General features: G+C 33.3%; 1 protein-coding gene across 5 annotated transcripts in view; it reads right to left on the bottom strand.

The window, feature by feature from the left end:
• The window catches only part of PCDH7 (protocadherin 7), a 391,875-nt gene that overhangs the window by 138,149 nt on the left and 232,547 nt on the right, over positions 1 to 21,179 (bottom strand). Inside the window, exon 3 of one of the 5 annotated variants that reach the window (XM_045550489.1) lies at positions 7,285 to 7,311. The exons of the other annotated variants lie outside the window; for them this stretch is intronic. Within the exon in view, the coding sequence (XP_045406445.1) occupies positions 7,285 to 7,311 (27 nt within the window). The remainder of the gene's footprint in view (positions 1 to 7,284; positions 7,312 to 21,179) is intronic. 5 annotated transcript variants of the gene reach the window in all.

The raw sequence follows: 21,179 nt of genomic DNA, 5'->3' as shown, positions 1-21,179 counted from the left end.
TTTTTGCTTTCTTGCCTTATCACAACTTACTCCTGATTTTGCTCATATATTTTTAAAATAACCATTTATAAAATAAAAAGGAATGTTGCAAATTATAGAATTATAAATTCATTTTGCTTTTCTCAACAACTAAATTTTACTGTATCTCCCTTTAGCTGGTAAATTTTCCCATAAAAATCACCTACATGGAAATAATATAAGCTTTCAGAAAAAGAGTTGCTTTTAATTGCATTGGTATAAACAGAAAAAAAAGGGAAGAAAGGAATGAAAAGAAAAAAGACCCTGCTTGTATTTAAATCACCATGTTTAGTAAGTTCACTGATTTTAGTGTTATGCCTCTTGGCAATTAGTATCCAATTTAGCTTTGTCCAATAGATAAGGTAAATGAACAGTTTTCCTACGTCTAGTTAAATCATTGTCATTAATGAAACAAGAACACGATATAAACATTGCCGTTCAGAGTATAATATCTAAAAAGATGGGTTTAACTTAAAACCATGAATTATTACCTTTGAAAAAGTCTGAGTCTTTTTTGTATTAAAGAAATGCAATGACCAAATTCTGAATCATAAGCACTTCTCTCATCAATTGTGTTAGAATTAAGTCTAGTTATCCTCCAGTATTGTAAAAACAATGGTGAAAACTTTTAATAACCAAATATACTTTTAAAATAAAAGTAAATTTTCCCACTGTTTGAGAAGGTAGAAAGATGTTACAAATGTCTGCCACATTTCCTTAGTTTCTGAAGGAACCCACTTTTCAACTAACAGTGGCATGTCCCACAATAATCTGAAAAGGTCTGAGCAGGTGTGCTAAACTGACAATGTTTCTTGGAAGGGCAGAAACGCAGTTTTCTTCTTTCCTTTATTTGGTTTTGCCTCCAAGCCTTTTCTTCTTCATGAAAGGACTACTGATTCTACCCATGTTGAAAAATGTGCTTACCCACTAGAGTTCACTTTCCTTCCTTTATGGTACAGCTGCTCTGTCACTTATTAATGTAAGAAACACGGTAAACAACTCCAAACTCTAAGAGATTTTGCCTTAATTAGACCCACCAAATTAAAATGGACAACTTAGTTTTCCATATCATTATGTACTGGCTGTTGGCTGTGACCCCTTGGATGAGATGAAAACTATCTGCAACTTTTAGGAGACTTACATGATAAGAAAAATCAGCACCAAAAGGAAAACAAAAAGTCTAAAGAAAGATATTGACGTTTTTGTGAAAGGGAGAAGACAAGAGAGATAGAAAGATAGATGATACACAAGTTTTTATATATTTATATATTGAATTAAATGTAAATATATGTGTAAACACAGGGCTAGGCACAGTAATAGCCACCTAAAGATGTAATCATCTATGCATCCTAATCCAATGAATACATTCGGTTGCATGGCAAGGGGAAGATCACAGCAAGCAGCAAATCATCTGACCTTGATGGGGAGAGTACCCTGGTCTCTCCAGGTGAACCCAGTGTAATCACAGAGTCATTGTAAATGGAAGAGGGAAGCAGAGAGAGATTCAGAGAGATTGCAGGGTTGAAAGTTCTTGCCCAATGTTGCTTTGAAGACAGAGGAATGGGGCCATTAGCAAAGGAACGTGGGAGGGTGGCCTCTAGAAGCTGAAAAAGGCAAGAAAAAGGATTCTCCCCAGATCCTCCAAAAGGAATGCAGCCTTGCTGACACCTTGATTTCAGTCCCATAAGATCTACTTTGGACTTCTGAACCCCAGAAATGTAAGATAATAAAATTGTGTTGTTTTAAGCTACTAAACTGGTGGTAATTCATTATAACAGCAATAAGAAATGAACACACACCTGCCCCATTGTTCATATTTAAATTGTAGAATTTTTCTTTTGTGTATAAAGTAAACTCTGTTAGCATCAATGCTGACAAACAGAAATAGGATGCAAATCACACATTTAAGAACTACAAACATAATTTAAATTGTCCCTGTAGCCATGTTTAAAAACTAAGAAAAACTGACATTAATTCTAATGTTTTACTCAACCCAATATATCCAAAATATTATCATATCAATATGTAATCAATATAAATTACATATCGATGTAATTATATGATTATGTATCAAAATGTAAACAATGTAAAATCATTGAGATATTTTTCATTTTTTTATTTCTACTAAATCTTCTAAATCTGGTGTGTTTGTAATACTTACAGCACTTCTCAATTTGAACTAGCCACGTTTCAATAGTTCAATTGTCACAATCACAATTGGCTAGTAGCTGCTGTATCAGACAGCACAAATTTATTTACTGAGATACTTCAGCTTTCTGTAGACAATTTTGGGGATAGTTTTAAATATATCTGCATGAGTAAAAAGCTATAATTTTAATATTGTATCTATTTTTAATAAAGGATAGTGATTTCTTCATACATTTTCAAAGTGCATGGACTTTGACATTCACCAAGACATTGCATAAATAGTGTAGACTTGAACACAAAAATTTAAATGTTAATAATATCATCTCAACATATGAATTATTTTGAAACAACTAAGTAGAAATTTATAATATTTACATATCTTTCATGCCTTTAGGTGGGCATGGTAGAAAGCTGATCTTTGAGTGTCATACAAATTTGTTTTTTAGCATCTATCTTTCCAAATTTGAATTTCTGCTTACTTATTCTATTTGGACTCTTAACAGCTAGAAATCAATATTTTTGTGGTACAAAACAAATATAACAAAAGGAATTTGCTTTTTTCACATCTACTTTTAAATGGTTGCTTATTCATATCACAGCATGGCTACCACAAAGCTGTCAGGGGTCGTGGTGTCTTTGAGATACTGACCTGAAACAGCCAGAGTCGACCAGTGAGAACATGGGTATCTCAGGGCATCCCTTCCCATGGCTGGCTAAATTCTATAAGTTCCCATTTCTTATAATTTGGCATAATTTATATAAAGGTAAAAATGCATACTTTATTCTTAATCAAATTTTATACAGACAAAAAGATAATAGGTAACTGCAGATTATGAGAATCAATAATCCTTCTGAGAGTTGTTAATACAAACTAAGCAGGTAATAAGATTTTGCCCTCATTATGCTTGTTTTTCTATATAGAAACAATACTTCTTTTACATGACTGTATTGATAGTACAAAATGTCTACTAGGCAACCTAGTCTTTTTCACTGCCTATCTATGCTCTCTAATCAGAGTTACCAATCTAGAGTTCTTTGTCATTCTCTAGTTTCCAGACTTACACATTTTAGGGAAGTTATAAACTGTGAATACACACCCACACAGAAGCACCCGCTTCTAAACATTTGGTGGCATTGCAGTTTTTAAAAAAGTTTATCCCAATTTTCTATTTATTTTACAATGACATAATGTTGGAACATAAATGTTCCAACCCCAAACCCCCTTTTTTTTACGATCATCACTTCATCACTATTTGGCTAAAAATTTAAATGGAAAATGTTCTTCAAAATTCCTAAAATATTACCTTTCCTGTAAAAAAATAATGACAATAAAATTTCTACAGATGTTTTTTTCTTTTCTTGGCTTTAATTGGCTTTTCTTTTAAGGCAGTATTCAACCCTAACAAGACAGCGTATCTGATGCCCACATATGACAATGACAATGCTGGTTCTTGACAATTACCTAATACGTTAGGAACAGGATTTCCCAATTAACAAAGTATCATACTTTATGAATGCTATTACTTATCACCATTATCAGTCTCATAGTATTTTACCACTTTGATGGCTCCTTCTTGATATATCTTAATTCAGTCTAGGTTATGGACGCATCACCCCCACGAGGCACTGTGACTCACCTTAGAAAGGCAAAAACATCACGACCAGATTTGAAAGTATCTGAACACCTTATTTCTTAGATTTGCTTCCAAAAAATATTGTCAAGTACAGTGTCTATCCATCCAAGATCCCAATCTTGTACATGGGAAATGCAGAAACTGGCATAGGAAGACCACAGGCAGGCACATACCTTGGCTCCCCCAACCTTACATACAGCACATGTGAGATGAAGGAAACATCTGTGCAAGTTCTCTGTGGCAGTTTGATGTCTGGGGGTTGTTTATTGAAAAAGAATGGGGCAATTGCCCTCCTTGGGCATTGACATTAATAGTAGTAGCTGGGAACAGGGATTTATATGTATTTTAACTTGTTATATGTATTTTGACATTAGTCTCTTTTCTTCCATCTCAGTTGGTAATGTCAGATCTTTCTCCTTTGGGTGACTCTTATGATTTATTTATAAGATCACAGAGGTAGGCCTCTGAAATGACAAGGGACCATTCCCTACGTTTGGCCGTAGGAAAGAAATTAGCCCCATGTGAAAGCCAACAGGTGCATGACTTGTCAATTTTACTATCAAAATTAAAAACTAGAAGTTCAAGAGGAAGCATCATCACATTACGTTTATTTCTGCTTCCTTAGGACAACTCTTCAAGCACTCGTGAATAGTATCATTTCACCCAACAGTATACGGTTGTTGTTATACTGAGGCACGCTGGCTGTAAGATCATCCTACATCTCTGAGTGGCCAGTGGAGGAAAAAGTGCTAAAACCCACTGGTACTGTTTGTATTCAGCTGCGTCAGGACTTACTCATCATAAGACACTGAAAAGAAAAAAGTTCCTTCCGAGGACACGCTGTACTGATGTGACCCCTTATGCAACATTAAGACTAAGACTGGCTGACGTGTTGATATTTACTTAACAAACACTATGAGACAAGTATGATGCTCCGTGCTTTATATTACTAGCTCACTTAATCTTCACGATTCTACAATGTCTGAAGCATTATGATCCCTATTTATTAATGAGGAAATTGAGGCCTTGAACAGCTCAGTTATTTGCCCAAGGTCATTCAGCTAGTCACAGAAGTAGGACTTAATCTCATGTCTGTTTGATTCCAAAGCCATGGCATAACTGCCATACAAGAGAAGTTTTAAGGACAGCTCCATGACTAATAATTGCATGAAGTCTTTTTATATATATTTTTATTGAAATTCCACTAAGAAAGAAAAATTATGTGTATGTATATGTGTTTTATATATATTTATATATAAGTATATATGTATATGTCTTATATATATTTGTATATATGTATATATGCATCATATTTGATATTAAAATATTTTTATTTTTTAGATATAAAATATTAATTTCCACAACATTTTATATTCAGTGAGGGAGGGGTTAAAAACACAGGAAGCTCAGAGAAGTAATCTAGAATTACCAGAAGGAACACTGAATCTCCAAAAGAATGATTACCAGTTTTATTCTTTGGTGTCTATTTCAAATGCTAAATTAAAAACATTTGACCTTTGCCTTTTAAAGTTAAATGAGAACACGAGGATCTAAATCTGCCCTGTCCAATATGATAACCACTAGCCAAATGTGGCTATTTAAATGTAAATTAAGATTAAATAAAATTTAAAAAAATCAGTTCCTCAGTCTCAGGAGCACTGCTCTAAATGAAACTAAGGACAAGTGCGGCTTTTATGGGGGATATTCCACCCTAACTCTTCATCCCTTGTCTGGTCTCTTGTCCTTTTTCCTCCCTCTCACAAATGTGCACTTTGGAAGAAGATAAACTGTTTGTCATTTTCACATTATCTTTCACAGGGTCCAGTGGACAAGTTGTCATCTATTTAAATGAAAATGATGGCTGGAAAAATAGAAACTGGCCTTAGAACTTGGGGGTGGGAAGTGGGGTTCAATAATGGCATATTTCAGGAGACAGTTTAAGACACAAAATTCCCTTGGTGACTTGAGTGCTTTCAGATTATGTTGGAAGAGGAACAGTTTTAAATAGATGACTTTTCGAAAAGCATAACATCTGGATTCAAAGAGAGAGTATGTGATGAGAAAGAGATGAAGAGATGAACGAAGCAATGAACGTTTACATCTATAGAATCTCTTTTTAAAAGTGAGGAAAACAGGATGCCTTCCTTCCTTACTATATCCAACCTCAATTTTCTTTCATTATATACGTAAAGTATTATAGATAATTATTTTATGCTTATTATGAAAAAAGGGTATAGGGTTATTATTCTTAACAATTTGCATAAAAGACTTATAAAAGAGTTTGCATTTTTAAAATGGGAGGCTGAGCAAGATGGCAATTTAGATTCTGAAACTATTAAGCAGAAGTGGGCTCACATTATGCTGTGCCCATTTTTAGCCCTTGGAAATGGTTTTAATGATACAGACAAATATCACTGGCATCATTATTTTAATAGCAATAATGATTTTCATAATCACGATAGCATTCTCAGCTCTAATAAGTCTGTTGGATTATATAAGTGGTTTACCCAAGTATATTTAATACCTACTTAATAAACTTTTATCCGAGGAAGATTGACTTACATTCTTCTTATAACACTGTACCATACATATAAAAGAACACATTTGTTAGCCAAAGTGACTATTTTAAAAAAGAAAATTGGAAAATTATTTTATTTTGAAGCACTGGCTAGAAAGGGTGAGAATACTTTCTTTTTCCTTCACACATGGAATTTAAGTATATTTATGGCAAAACCACAGCATTCTGGAAGAGAATTCTCTGTCATTAAAGTTGTTATCAAGCTGAAAACATTTCTGTACTATGTGTGTGTGTGTGTGTGTGTGTGTGTGTGTGTGTGTGTGTGCGTGCGCATACTTTTTTACTCTCTAGGTACAAAATTTGTCAATTTTATAAATAAAAAATGTAGAATAATGTGGATTGCTTGCTTTTATTTATGTTATGTTAAAATTCTACTATAATTACAAAGAGAATCCGCTAAATATAATTCAAAATTTAATCCTTACTGTTATTAATTTTGTTTAGGATCCTTCAGCATATTAATCTCTATTTCTCAACATTCTAACCTTGTTAACTTCTATATTATATTTCCATTTACCACATGCATTATTGAGAACTCCCAGTCAACAGCATGTGAATACATTCTAATACATTCTCTAGTCGCATCTTGTGGAAAATCTTTTGATGATTTGATACATATGTAAGTAATGATTGATCCATATCTTTCTCTCTCTCTTCTTCTCTCTTTTTAGTTGAAATCTATACTTTTGTTGGGGCAGGGTGTGTCAGATAATCAATAATATGTTGGAAATATGCAGCGTGGCCCTCACTCAATCATTAGCTACTTCTCCGTTTTACTTCCTTAGCTTGGTCATGAATATCTAGCTCACTGAATGTTTGATCGATGCCCTCCAAAACACTACCCAAAGGTAGGCAAGAGGAGAGGTTAGAGCTCGCCTTTATAAGTACTGCCCATTCTTTTAGTACCTGCAGTTCCTTGGAACGGTGCGGCACCTGTAAAAGGTTAATGAGCATAGAGACTTTCAGGCATAATGTCAATTATAGATAGACACTGCACAGACATTTCATCAATAAACAGACAAGCAACATGCAGGCACACTACAGGTGGCAGAAATTACTGCAGCTCCACCCCTGGGATATCTTACAGATTATATATACATACATATAGGTGCTATACATATATATACTTGGCAGACACTATTCTCAAGTACTATTTGAGAGAGAAAATTGTTTTTCAACAGCTTTTAGGTGTACCTATTTTAGCTTGATCTGCAACCAGATATTTTTACTATCCTCATAACAGGCCATTAGAAATCTCCCCAACTTTATCAAATAAATCAAATGATTTAAAAAATAATTTTTAAAAAAGGCTTGATTCACTTCTATTCAAAAAGTTTTGAATTCACAGTTCAGGCACCTTTTCTTCACATAAAGCATTTTTATTTCTAAAAATATTTTGTGGTCTAAATCATTTGAAACAAATATTTTAAATAGATTTGAACTCTCTGATCTGTTAAGAAGTAAAGTAAGGACTTTTTGATGAACTCAATTTGTAAAAAAATCAAGCTGTCAGGTTTTCTAAAAATCTTGAATTATTTTCCTTCAAAATCACATTCATTGCTCTATACGAATCATCAAGCATTAACATACATGCATTAATACTACCATCATTGCAGAGGGCCTGCAGAGAAAGAGTTCTTCCATTCCCAGTTTCATGTTTTAAAATAATCTCTTACTATATTTGTAGCACTCAAGACTAATACAAAGTAATCAAATTAGCATTAGCAGTTCATGTTGCAAATTTCAATTTGTATTGGTACAACATCAAAGTAAAAATATTTCCACATCAAAAGTAAAAGAGGTGGGATTTAAATTAATTTAGTGTCTTAAACAAAACTAACTAGGCCTTGATGGTAACTTACATGATAAATAGTTCACAAATATAAAAATTGAATATATTTATATTTCTCTTAAAAAATCCCAAGGCCTGAGGACTAAATGCTAATGAAATATGAATATTAGAAAAAGAATGGAATATGACAGTGCATATGGAAAATGTTAGGTTTCTCGTAAACTGAGAATTCTGTTTAAATTTAGTTCAGACTACAGTGTATACAACTGTTTATAACTCAGAGTATGTAGGTGACAATTCTATCTACCTATCTATCCATCTAACGTATTATAATATTCTGAGTGTAATTATTCTCAATAATTCCTTATGTAGGAAAATGTAGTGGAGTTGATACACTTGTGGGCATAAACATGCCAAAATAATATGATTTCCACTAAAATGCATCCCTCGTTGTTTATCACATGCTATTATCATGCAGTTTCCATCTGCCTACCCCGATGTCTTATGTTTTAATATTCCTTTCTCATGTGGTAACTCATATGGCTAAATTGAGTGAAACACACAATTTTTATGAATGGGTATTTTTATGGAACTGATGTCTGTGTGCTTTCTAGGGAATAGCATGTTTTCATAGATGCAAATCTGGCCTTTAAAATAATTTACATTTCTGACTTAGTTCAGTTTCATTCTGACAGTGACCTTACTGAATGACTGCCATTTGCAGGATAGGGCACTCCTTAGAAATTGAATATCCCCTAATGTACATAGGGGGTTCTTTCCTTGCTGGCACATACTCCTAAATTGCCCTACTAAGGGAAGTATTTTCTAGGTCTCATTAGTATCTGATTATGCACTGATATTTTATGTTGTTTCATATTCCAACTAATATTTAAAATAAAACATGTTCCTATGGTACTACCATGCATCAAGATATTTCTATAATATATAAGAAATAAATATATTCAGATTTATGTTATTTTAACTCTGTATGAGTATCTAGAAAATAAAGAAAATGCTATTATATTTTCTAAGCCATTTTCATGATTTAAAATTAAATAACATAATTTGAAAATTACTAATGATAAAAATTTCCAGAGATAGTATCAATAGTATCTACTACATTTTATAGCTATTAAATGAAGTTCATGGAGCTAATTTGACATCTACACTTGGAAACTTTTGAGACATTACCTGGGTGCCCTTACAGAAAAGACATACCAGAAATAGATAAATAAGAAAAAAAAAAAGATTTTCAAGTAGAAACTTGTGATAAAATAGGTATAGATTACTCCTTTCTTCTAACCTTCTGACTCAAGTGATCTGTAAGTTAATTACAAGATATTCAGAGAAGGCAAGCAGACAAAATGTTGGGCACTACATTCATTTTTGATGAAAGGGCTCTTACAACTGGACAAAATCTTACTTTTGTTGTTGATTGTCTACTTGCTTTTCACTCTAGTGGGAAAAGAAGAAGATTTTGGAGTACTGTAGAATAATATTGATTAGCTTTCTCCATCATAAAATAGTAAAAGAATGGGCTAGAAAGAGGGCCAATTTCTTTAATTTACAACTTATGAAAACTGTAATTTCCATGTAGGTGTGAAATATCACAATGTATTGTAGATGGCATGTTATGCCCAAAGATAATAATATTTTCAAGTACATTCTGATTATATTACAATAATTTAGAATTTTAGATGTGAAAACTTAAATTATTAAAGATCACCTTTGTCATTGTTCAACCATTTCTTCATGTTGATATTATAGGGAGATTAGATTTCGGGGGGAGGCAAGTTGAAGCAGAAATTGTCTATATATTTCTCATAGGTTTTGCTCTGCAGATTTGCTACAATATCTACAATATAACAGTGAATCATTTGATGATCTATAGTAGAATTTTTTTGTTGTTTGAGTGCTTTGAGAAAGTCCTTACAGTTACAAACCAACTTCATGGTAAATAATAATAATTCTGTTTTCAGGAGAACAAAGACTAATTTTTTTAAAAGACTAAAAATGACCTCTTGAGAACATAGAACAGAGATCTGAATATTAATGTAATCAGTAGCTACCATTTAGCAGGCAAGGAGAAATCAATTGCAGGCCAAAAGAAACTGTAACTTAGTTATCTAAGACTCAACAATAAAAGGAAAATTTCAACTTTTAAAGAAAGAACTTAATATGTGAATTTTGGTTTTAAAGAGAATTATAAATATCTATCTTAAGTCTCTTAACTATTCCAGGTGGAAATTATACTGCTCTTCAAGGTGATGCTAAAACAAGACTAGTCTTTGATTTAAATAGGCCACAATAATCATTATACTCTTGAGTTATGACATGTTGCATCAAAATCATTGTGGTTTCTTGCAGGGTCAGAGAATGGTAGTGCATTTATTTTGTTGTTGTTATTGTTGTTCTTTAAAACTAAACATAGTCAGAAATAAAATGTGATAAAAGAGCAGTGGAATATTTAAGATTATAGTTCAAACCCTTCTTTTTACAGATAACACTGGAGCTCACAAGGAAAATGGTTTACTCAAGGTCATCCATCTGGCAGTAAAGCAAAGATTAAATCAGATTCACAAACTCCAAGAATTAGGAATTGTCTTTATTTCAAAGTAAGGATGAGTAAATTGAAGGTAAATCAACTAAGAACTAATAAACATTTAATCTATGATAAGTACTATGATATATGCTTCCTATGAATTTTTTCAACTCACTCTAACATAGTTCAGGAGGATTTTGCTAATTTTTCAAATGGGAATACCTAATGTCAGAAAGACTAAGTAAAGTTTCCATGGTCACAGATTTAGTAAGTTGATTGCATGTATAGACACCATTCAAACCCAAGGCATTCTTTTCCCTAAACCATGTTCTTTCCATTTTACTAGATGTTAAATATCTGAAACTCAAGGCCTGTTCTATAATCAATCTCACCTGGTATAAAATTTATTGATATAATAAAGGTGATGATTTATAATGCCTCCTGAGAAGGAATTCAAATATAAATCCAATAAATAATTAGCTGAGGTTGGGGCTCAAAACAAAGACTAATGAAGTCTCTAAGCAAGACAACATATAAAATGGCATAAATGTGCCTTCCTTTCTTTTAGTGGTACTGCTAATCTAGCCCTTTACCCAGATGACAAATGTTGTTCAAGTGTGAGGGAATTTTCCCTTTACATGTTTATGTTCATCTGTGGCTGGCTTTCTTTCTACCTATAAAATGAGTATTTTATTTAATATGCTTTTGCCACATTCTACTTGGATTACCTTATCATCCAAGGAGGTTTCCTTCTTATTTACCTGGCAATTTCATTGTCATAGAAGTAGCAAACTGGTTGTCTTTTGAAGTGATTCATAAGAACCCACAAATAAATTTCTAGAATTACATATCGGCAGGCAGTTTGCTCTTGGATACAATTCTAATCATTAAGTTGTTAAGTTTTGCGTTCTCTGTTTTCATTCTTTGGGGCATCTTATATTAATGATCACAGAATCTCAGTCTTTTGGAGGTAGTTGAAAAGAACTATAATGTCACTATAATGTCAGTGAGTCCAGCTTCCTTATGTTTATGTATGAAGAAACTGAAGACCTGAGAAGTAATATTGGCTTAAAAAAATACCACCAAATAGAAGATTCAAGACTAAATCTGGGATTCCTAATCCATTACTCTTTCCATATGTTCTCACAACAGCGTTGAACGAACACTCTGCTGACAAAGACTTCCAAACACTTAGAGATGAGAAATGAAGGATTGTCATTTTGAAGGCTTTTACGCAGGATTGTCATTTTGAAGGCTTTTCTGTTTCAGGATAGTCCCTAGTTGTGAGGCAAGACTGTATGAAAGCCTACTTTTGTACATTGACATCTTCCCTCAGCTCATTTCTACCTCCCCCATAAAACAGTGATACAATTGTTACTTTTTTTGCATTTTGCATATTTGTATTAATTACTACATTTGAATTTAGGGTGTGTTTTACCAATTCCCTTAATCCTCCAACACTGTAAGCAATGAACATATTTTTTTTTCTCCAAATCAATCAATTTCAGTAGCGTGGATACTAGTGTCAGACCAAGAAGCATCAGTATAGAAGGTCTCAGTGTTTACTACAGAGAAATGTGGAATGGTTTTCCTTAAATCCATACAAAGACTCTTCTACTCAGTGGTGTGGGGCACTATGACAGAACTGGGTATCAACAGACAAACAGAAATATACTGTTACAATGCTATTATTAGTATTTATAACAGCTCTAGTGCTCTTGATAAATGAAGCCACATTAATTAGTTTCAGAATCTTATTCTCACTTTGGCATATCCACCAGCACTTCTGAACATGCAATTAAAATATTTCAAAATGTCACTTATGTTTCCATTCTACAAGAAATGCATACTGATTATAGCCATTTGATTTGTAGTAAGCCACATACATTTAGAAACAAAAATATGTTAATGTTTTAGGGGTTAAGAAATCTCTCAAACACTATTTGCAAAGAAGTTTTACCAACAATAAAGCTATTAATGATTATGCAAATGAATATGCAATTTTTCTGAGTTTGAAATATAACCTGTTACATAGATTATTTTTTAAGGTTCAACGACAGTGTGCTTTCCTTATATTTTGGAAAATGTAAATCCAGTAGATACAGATATGTATCTACATGCAATGTGTGTGTATGATAACTTGGCTGATATTCTTTCAAATTATTTGGTCAATGTAACTTTAACTTAAAGTCTTGGGTAGAAGTAGTCACAGATCAAAGTTAAGCTACAAAAGGAGCCCCTATAGCTATTCCCTTGATCCTAACAAGAGGCAAGAGATGTCTGGATAAGAGTAGAGGCTGTTGTCAATTACTTCCCTATAAATGATAAATTGAATTTTTCAGAAAGAATATGTCAGATGTCTGTCAGATCCCAACTGCAGTTAATGTTTAAAATAATGAACTATTTTTCTTCAAATTTGCAAACCCCTTTAGAATCAATAATACAGAAAATTTCTAAATTCTTCCTCAACGCTTCAGTACTCTTTCTAGGTACCATCAGAAATAGATTGGGGCATTTCTCCTATTCTGGAGATGTGAGTAGAGGAGATAATACCAGGAAAAGAGTGGAAGGAGAAGTTACTGTTAAATGTGGTTGAGGTCAGTAAAGCAACTGGAAAAAAAACCCAAAATTCTGACATCTTCCACAGCATTTTATACACAATGCAGCAGGTCGTATGTATTATGAAAAGCATTAGAGTTGTTTTGTTGATTATTTTGAAAAGGAAGAAATGTGAAAAGGGATTCCCAATTATGAGTCTGAAGAGAGATGATAACTTTGTTCTGAAGATCAAGCCAAATCTTGGTGTCATGCTTGAATGGCACCACAATTCCACCTCCTACAGAGGAAGGCTTTCTAAAGAGGAGAAACTAGGACATAAGTGAACTGGCCAGGGAAAGTGGAATGTGGGCAGGAAGTCAGCAGAAACTGAGAGAGAAGTTGCAGGTGAGAGAAGCTGCTGAAAACCCTTCAAGCAGAGAGTCACAAGAAAGGCACAAAACAGAGAATGACACCTTCTACATTCACATTCCCTCTTTTTCCTCTTCACACTCCCCTTTGCACCACTGATCCTGCAATTCTTTTCTTCATCTTTTTTTAAATTATTTAATTAATGAATAAAAATTGTATATATTTTTCATGTGCAACATGGATAACATTACCTTTTGAAATATGCACACATAGAAGAATGATTCTATTGAGGTAATTAACATATGCATTATCTTACCTATTTATCATTTTGTTGTGCTGAGTACACTTAAAACCTACTGTCTTACTGATTTTCAGGAATACAATATATTGTTATTAACTACAGTCGTATCTATTGTACAATAGAACTCTTGAACTTATTCCTCCTGTCTACGTACCTGCAATTCTCTTCTAATAGAGTTCATTTACCAATAGAAATAGAACAGAACCTGACCCACAATGGTGAATGGTACTCTAAAGTGTAAAATATATGAATTCTGATTATCTCTATATCGGGCAAAAAATGAACGACGGTAACATTAAAAAAAAAAAGAAAAATTCAATGACATATAACACAAAGCATTTTCATATCAGATCGACACTGCTGTGAGAAGACTTCACATAAAAGAGGAAGGTTAAGAGGGGTGCAAAATGAATCCTTTATTATTCTTGGATGCTGTATTATAATACATAAACTGATATATTCTATTAATTTGAAAGGGGATTGTTGAAGAGCTTGTATTTCATTCAGTGATAGAATATGGGATTTTTATTGTCTAAAATTGATTTGATTTCTAATAAAATATTTCCTTCAACCTTGGACTGCAAGGCACCAGATAGTTCAATGCAAGACAGTAATATTATAAAAAATTGTGATTTTTTTCATTCAGCTCAGAGCTTCCTGTTTTATCCATCAAATTCATTTCCTTTGTAACTAAATCTGTCATAAATCTAGGAATCCACATATGAAATATGCTTCCCAACCATAATCTAGCATCAATAAACTTAATAAAGCCTTCAAATGATACAACATTTTATGGTGGCTTTAAAATACCTCACAAATAAGTTATTGATTTTGGTATTTGATGATGGCATTAATAATAATCCTAATTTAGAAAAACTGAGGTGTGGAAGGAGGGGTTAATTAGTCCCAACCATTGGAGCTCTATTTTTCTTTTAATCTTTCATGATCAAAAATAAATAAATCAACAGAGTCATAGGTAAATTAATATTGGTAGAAATTTAAATTTAGTCCATAAAAAATTAACCAAAATTGATTACAGTTTCAAGAATTTAAGAATTACTTAAGAATTTCTGGCAGTTTTTATAAATGTAAAAATAAACTTTCAAATATGGGTATTAGAGAGTCTTAATTTTTTCTCACTCAGCAATGAATGAATCGTATGTATCTAAGTGAATATGATTCCCACTTTTGTTTCTTTACAAGCCTTGTGTTTTCTTCTCTTAATAATCCATTGGAGAAAAAGCAATATGAATGCTGAAGTTAGGAATAATTCTTAATGTTCATGTGTAGCTGCATTTTATGTCTGTCAATATCCATTGCTTGGACTAAGCTGTGTTAATTGTGGAAGGAAATCCTATGCTTTCCCCTTAGAGCTGAATATCCTCTTCACAAAAATAACCATTCTGGGTTAGTTGTAACATCTTAGTTGTAGTAATGACCTACTGATTCACAAATTATCATGATTTTAAATTATTAGTCTGATAATTAGGAAAATGTGTTTTGTTACCAGAAAGTTCTAGTGTAAATAGTCATGTCGAATATTTTTATGACTAATTATTTTACGAGAGACTTGTAAGATGTAAAGTGAATACTGACACCCTCGTATATCTTAAGAAGCATCTTTAGTTTATATATAAGGAAACAAAGATTTCAGAAGGATCCTCATTCTCCAAGACTATTGACATTGCTGGTCTAACAGTATAACAAAGAGAAAGGAACTAGGGTACAGTTGTTGACCCTGTTGAAATCGCTGTGGCAACAATTCTCTTTTATAGTAATGTGCCAACATAGTCTCAGGGTGGAGAATGTGATACTATATTAATGGATAGTCAAATAAACAGCATTAGGCTGAGGGCAGTGAATAAAAACTTGCTAGAAAGTAACAGATTAGGCATTTTGTGTAGAATGTATATTTACTACTGAAAAAACTAGTCCAACAAGCATTGAAGAGTATAATTCATTTTATGCATGCTTGTGGCTGGCTGGGAGAGATACAAAATAGTAATGATATAGTCCTTGACTTTAAGGATTTTTCAATTTAATTGGAAATCAAAACATATCTTAGTGAAACAACAAGTAACACTATTAGACAGTGAGAATAAAATAGAGACTGGCATTTCAGATCATATGATATTACCTGCCATATTATCCATGACAGTAGACTGATGTTTGAGAGTGACAAAAATTCCTGGTGTGATATGGAAGAGAATATATTTTCTATTATTAGATTATATTGCAAAGTCAAACAACATTTGATCTATGATTGAGATAGTCTATCGGTATTGAAATTTGTACTATCAATCATCTCATTGTCTATTCTCATCTTTAACATTTTTTATTTGGCAAAAGGATTAAACAAATCATCAAAGATTCAGCTTCAATTTCAGGTAGTATCAAAATGCTTTTTAAGGGATCACTCACTCAGTTCTCTACTGACTCACTAGTCTTTCCTCATCCATAAAAATTGTAATTAACTTGAAGAGTCCCAAATATTAGACATGGTTTCTTTGTGATTTTGTTTAAAAATGAAATTGTTTTTATTAATATCTAGAGATAATAATTAATTTCTCTTGCCCTATTCAAGACTGACTTTTCATTACCATCACTTTATTTAACTTTAATGAAAACTGTGTCTTTGTTATTTACTGAAGAAGGAAATATCTTGAATTTTTGACAGTTATTAACATGTAGTTTATTAATTAGTTCTGGATGTATTTTAGTACAGATATTGCTACAACAAAAGAAGTACATTGTATTAGGAAAAAGAGAGAACATTTATTGGATGCCAAATATTCTAGATAGTGCGATAGGTGTTTTAAGCCTCACAGCTTTGACAGTATAATTATTCCAATTGTCTTTGCAAATGATGAAATCAACATTCACAAAGCTTAAATAATTTGCCTGAGATCACATAGCTAAATCAAGATTTAAACACAGGTATATTTAAACCAAATCCAAACTTTCCCCCTAAATCACAGCACTTGTCTATATAAAAATATTCTCATAAATAACATATTTACTTTCTTCTGACAGCAGAGCTATACAGGCTATTAAACAGAGTGCTAAGATTCTCCTGTTTGAAGGTTGAAATAACTTAAAGTGGAAAAGTATTTAGAAAATAGTGACTTATATAATCATCATTTTATAGATGAGGAAATTAAGGCTCAGAAGGGGACAGTCTGCTGTCTAAGGTTACACAACATTCTAGAGGCAGAGCCAGGAGTGAAAACCGTTCTCCTGGATGCTAATCAGACCTGATGAATTCATAAGACTTTTTTTTATGTGATCCTGGATAAGGGAGTTAAGACCTTACGAGCTCAGATTTTTAATAGAATGTCCCTCTGTTAATTGGGCCATACACATAATATTTAGTTCATTGCAACATTTTAATGACCTTTTGAGTGATACTCATGAAATATGGCCAAACATCAAAAAAAAAAAAAAAAAATTCAGACTGTGAGAAGATAGGGAGCTGGAAAGTTGAAGATTCATGTGAAGATAAGGCACATGCCTCTCTACAACAGTATGTATGTGATCCTCTCCACTGTGGTATTTAAGTACCAAATAATTCTCATTTCAAAACGGCCAACATGGGAAAAGATGATTGTTTAGAGTTCTTCAGAGATTAAAAAATAAAAATTAAAAAAAAAAAACCTGATCAAATGGCCTGCCAGATATTCAGGGGTCAGGGCAAAGGGAGACAGTGGAGATTTGGGCTACATAATAAAGAGCCACAAGTCTACATCAAACCTCCATGACTCTCACTATAAAAGGAAAAAGTGTGAATGAGTAATGTGAATCCTGAAGTGAAATTCAGGTAGACAATTTCTAAAAACAACGTGCTTAAAGATCTGCACTTGGTCAGATTTTTTAACGTACCACCCTATCCCAAATTTGGCTGAAATATAAGTCATATTTCCTCCTAGAGATGGGAGCCAAGGGAGGAAGGAAAAGGAAAGAAGGGAAAGAAGCAAAAAGAAAAATCCTATTTTGCTTCTGGAAGAAAGTCTCCATTGATCAGTGAGGCTAGTCTTGTCCTGATTTCAAAAAACCTAATGGTGCACTCCATAGATAGTAATGGGCCAAACTATCTCAGGGAAAAGGTCAGGGGAAAGAAGAAGACAGGGAGGGGAACTTCTCCCTCTTATTTTTATTAAAATGATAATTATAATGGAGTAGGAAGATTTAGGAGCGGTACAAAAGCCCAGAGACAAGAACCTAGGGCTACCTACATAGATGCTAGTTCTAATTCTTGCAAATAAGAAAATTGACCTAAATATTACTAAGATGTTTTTCATATTTGTTGTATACAGAAGGTTTTTAAAGAAAGATATTGTAAATGCATGAATTATCAATATTGTATGTTTAATATGGCTCAAAGTCATTAAAATGAAAATTCATCCATTTATTAAAATAACTATACATTTTTAATGGGAACAACTATTTACAAACAAACAGCATAGATTTAAATAACTTGCTATTACTTATGAAACTCAGCTTCTTAAATGTTTAATTTAGTAGCTACATAGTTTCCAGATAAGCTACTGTTTATTTTTAATGACATAAAACAATTCTCCCTTTATTGACCTGGAAAATCAAGCAGTATAAAAGTTTAATCTTGTTTAACAATGACTTTTTTCTAAATGCTAGCAAAAATGAGATTAAATATAAGCAATTAGACTTTGTCAATGGCAACCAAACATGCTTCCCATAATATTGTATTTACTGAGATTTCTTTAAGCATTTTATATTGAAGTTGATGTAAAACCTCCTAGAGTTACTACAAATCAGTCTGCGATTTGAGAGATTCATTTTTGGAGACTTTTGATATTAAAGCCCATGCATATTTGATTTGCATTTTTTAACCAGGGATATCCTAATTGTGAAATGATGGGCATTTATGGATACCTGCATTATGAGAGCTGCAAATTCTTTCAAAATACGACAATGCTCCCCTGGGGAGGTAAAAAGGGGCTATACCAAGGCTGAAAGGGATTGAAGGACGAATGGAAATGCTGTAGGAAATTGTGGTTAGAGACCAAAGGCTGCCTGGGGAACTTTGACATTCCCACCTGGTTTTAAACACTCCAAAGATATGGGAGTGGGGATGGGGGAGAAAGCTTTAACATTCACAGACAGTAGGCATTGATAAATTTAAAATAATTGCACTTTCAGGACCAAGGGCATTTTCACTATACTTGTAACATACGAAGAGATCCAATTCTAAGTGGCTGTCAGAGTATGGAATGTAGCCAGGTGCTAAAAATGAAAGAATAAATAAATGAATAAACAAAAAATAAATCAATCTTACTTAGCTAAAATTGGGAAAACTAACACCATCTTGCTTTGTAAAATAGAAGTACATCAAAAACATAAGACAAATAGTCACAGGTAATCTCATCTTGGCGGGGTGTCTGCTGCCAACTCTGAACACTTAGTAGTTTTCCTAAGATAACACTGAAGAACTCAGGGTTCTTCGCGTAACTAAAAGTATTCTCATACAACCATGATTTTGCTCATGTGAAGGAAGGCCCTGTGTTATGCTAGTAATGACGGAAAAAAAGGATTCTGATGGTTTTGGAAATACAGTATTACTCATTATTACTCATTTTTATGACTTTCCAGCGAGGTGTGTCCTCTGTGGGAATCTTTTTCACAGCTTTTTATAAACCCCTTATGATTGGTTTTAGACAATTAATGTTCAATGAAACTTGAAGTTTATGGGTTCCTGGTAGGAGATACAGTGCACGTGCCCGCACACACGCACACACACACACACACACACACACACACACAAACGCACACAGGCAAGATGGGTTTGTAAAGTCCTGTTCTATCTTTCTCCCTCCCTGAGGATCGTCTCCTCTCTGAAATCCCTGCTGGCAGTCAGGGCGGTGGCCACCCCAAAGTCAAGCAATCCCAGGCCAGAGAACGACAATGCAGTTGCCTCCTTGCTCTGACGGTTCTTTCCAGAAAGATGTAGTAACCCTGTGTGCCTAACTTGCACTACAAAGAGTGAGAAAGTCTATGAGAGAAACACAAGCCAACTATATAAATAGATTTTTTTCTTCTGTGGTTGTTATTAATTTCTCCCAGTTTGCCTTTTATTCCCACCCACCCCAACTCTATATCCTTTAAAATAGCCCCTAAAACATAATTAAAAGAGCGAAATTTCACCATTTTTTGAATGTTTAGTTATGTTAAATATGGCCAGACAATAGAGAATACTAAGTGGGGCTATCCTTTGCAAAGGAGATTATAAAATACTACCTTACATGCTTAATTTGTCTTGGCACTCCTGGATATTTTGGTTAATTATCGGAAATTAGCTTGAGGGAAAGATTAATCTTTTTACTTAGCCAACACATAAGTGGTCGTTTCTAGTTAGTCAAGTCCCATGACAGCTTCCACTATTTCTTATCATTATCAAGAAAAATGGGAGGCTTGTGTGGTGAAAGAAAGTCTCTATTATCCAATTTAGTTCATTAAGTATCTGGGTTTTGGTTATGAAATGAAGCCTGGATTGAAAAAGAAAAGCTTTCATGTTTAGTAGGGAAGTATTGCCTTTGTGGACAATTTCTTCTTCATTTCCCAACCATGTCATGTGAAGAATTATATTCAGTAATCAAAGAGATAAACACATATTTTGAAGAAAGAAAAGAAAGCAAAAAATAAAAAAAAAAAGGAAAAGAAAGCAGCAACAATTAGATTTTATCTATTGAAGTTTAAACTTATAACTGTCATGAGGGATAGGAAAATTTCTAGGAGTATTTCTTTCTTCAGTGCAATTCTAGAGGAGATTTGGGCAAGGAGACAGGGGTAGCTGCCATGCCATGAGTCCACATCTCCCACACCCACCCACATTCTTTCTTGTCACTTCTGTTTCACTAGTGATTAAAGAAGATTTACTTTTTCTAAAAGATAGAAAGCAAATTTGCATAAATCTGAGAAGTACCGTCTTCCAGCAAAATGCAGATTGTATTTTTTTTTTTTAAGAAAGAAAGAAACTCAATCCAATTGGGTGACTTTTTTCAAGGCAAAATTGAGATCTATTACAATAGAAACTATTAATAATAAAATTTCCACTCTCAAGCACACAGTGGAAACAATGGAATCTGAACTAATCGGAAAAAAAACAAAAACAACAAAGAAATTTGAGATTTTGACCTGTACTATTTAGTGCTCCTGGTATACTTTGTCCTGTGTGGGGTTTTATCCTGTATTTACCTCATTTCATCCATTGTCCTGCAGCCATTACC

The sequence above is a fragment of the Lemur catta genome, chromosome 4, assembly GCF_020740605.2.
Source record: "Lemur catta isolate mLemCat1 chromosome 4, mLemCat1.pri, whole genome shotgun sequence".
Taxonomy (NCBI): Eukaryota; Metazoa; Chordata; class Mammalia; order Primates; family Lemuridae; genus Lemur; species Lemur catta.
The sequence above is the reverse complement of the archived record's forward strand: the minus strand, read 5'-3'. Positions and strand labels throughout refer to the sequence as shown.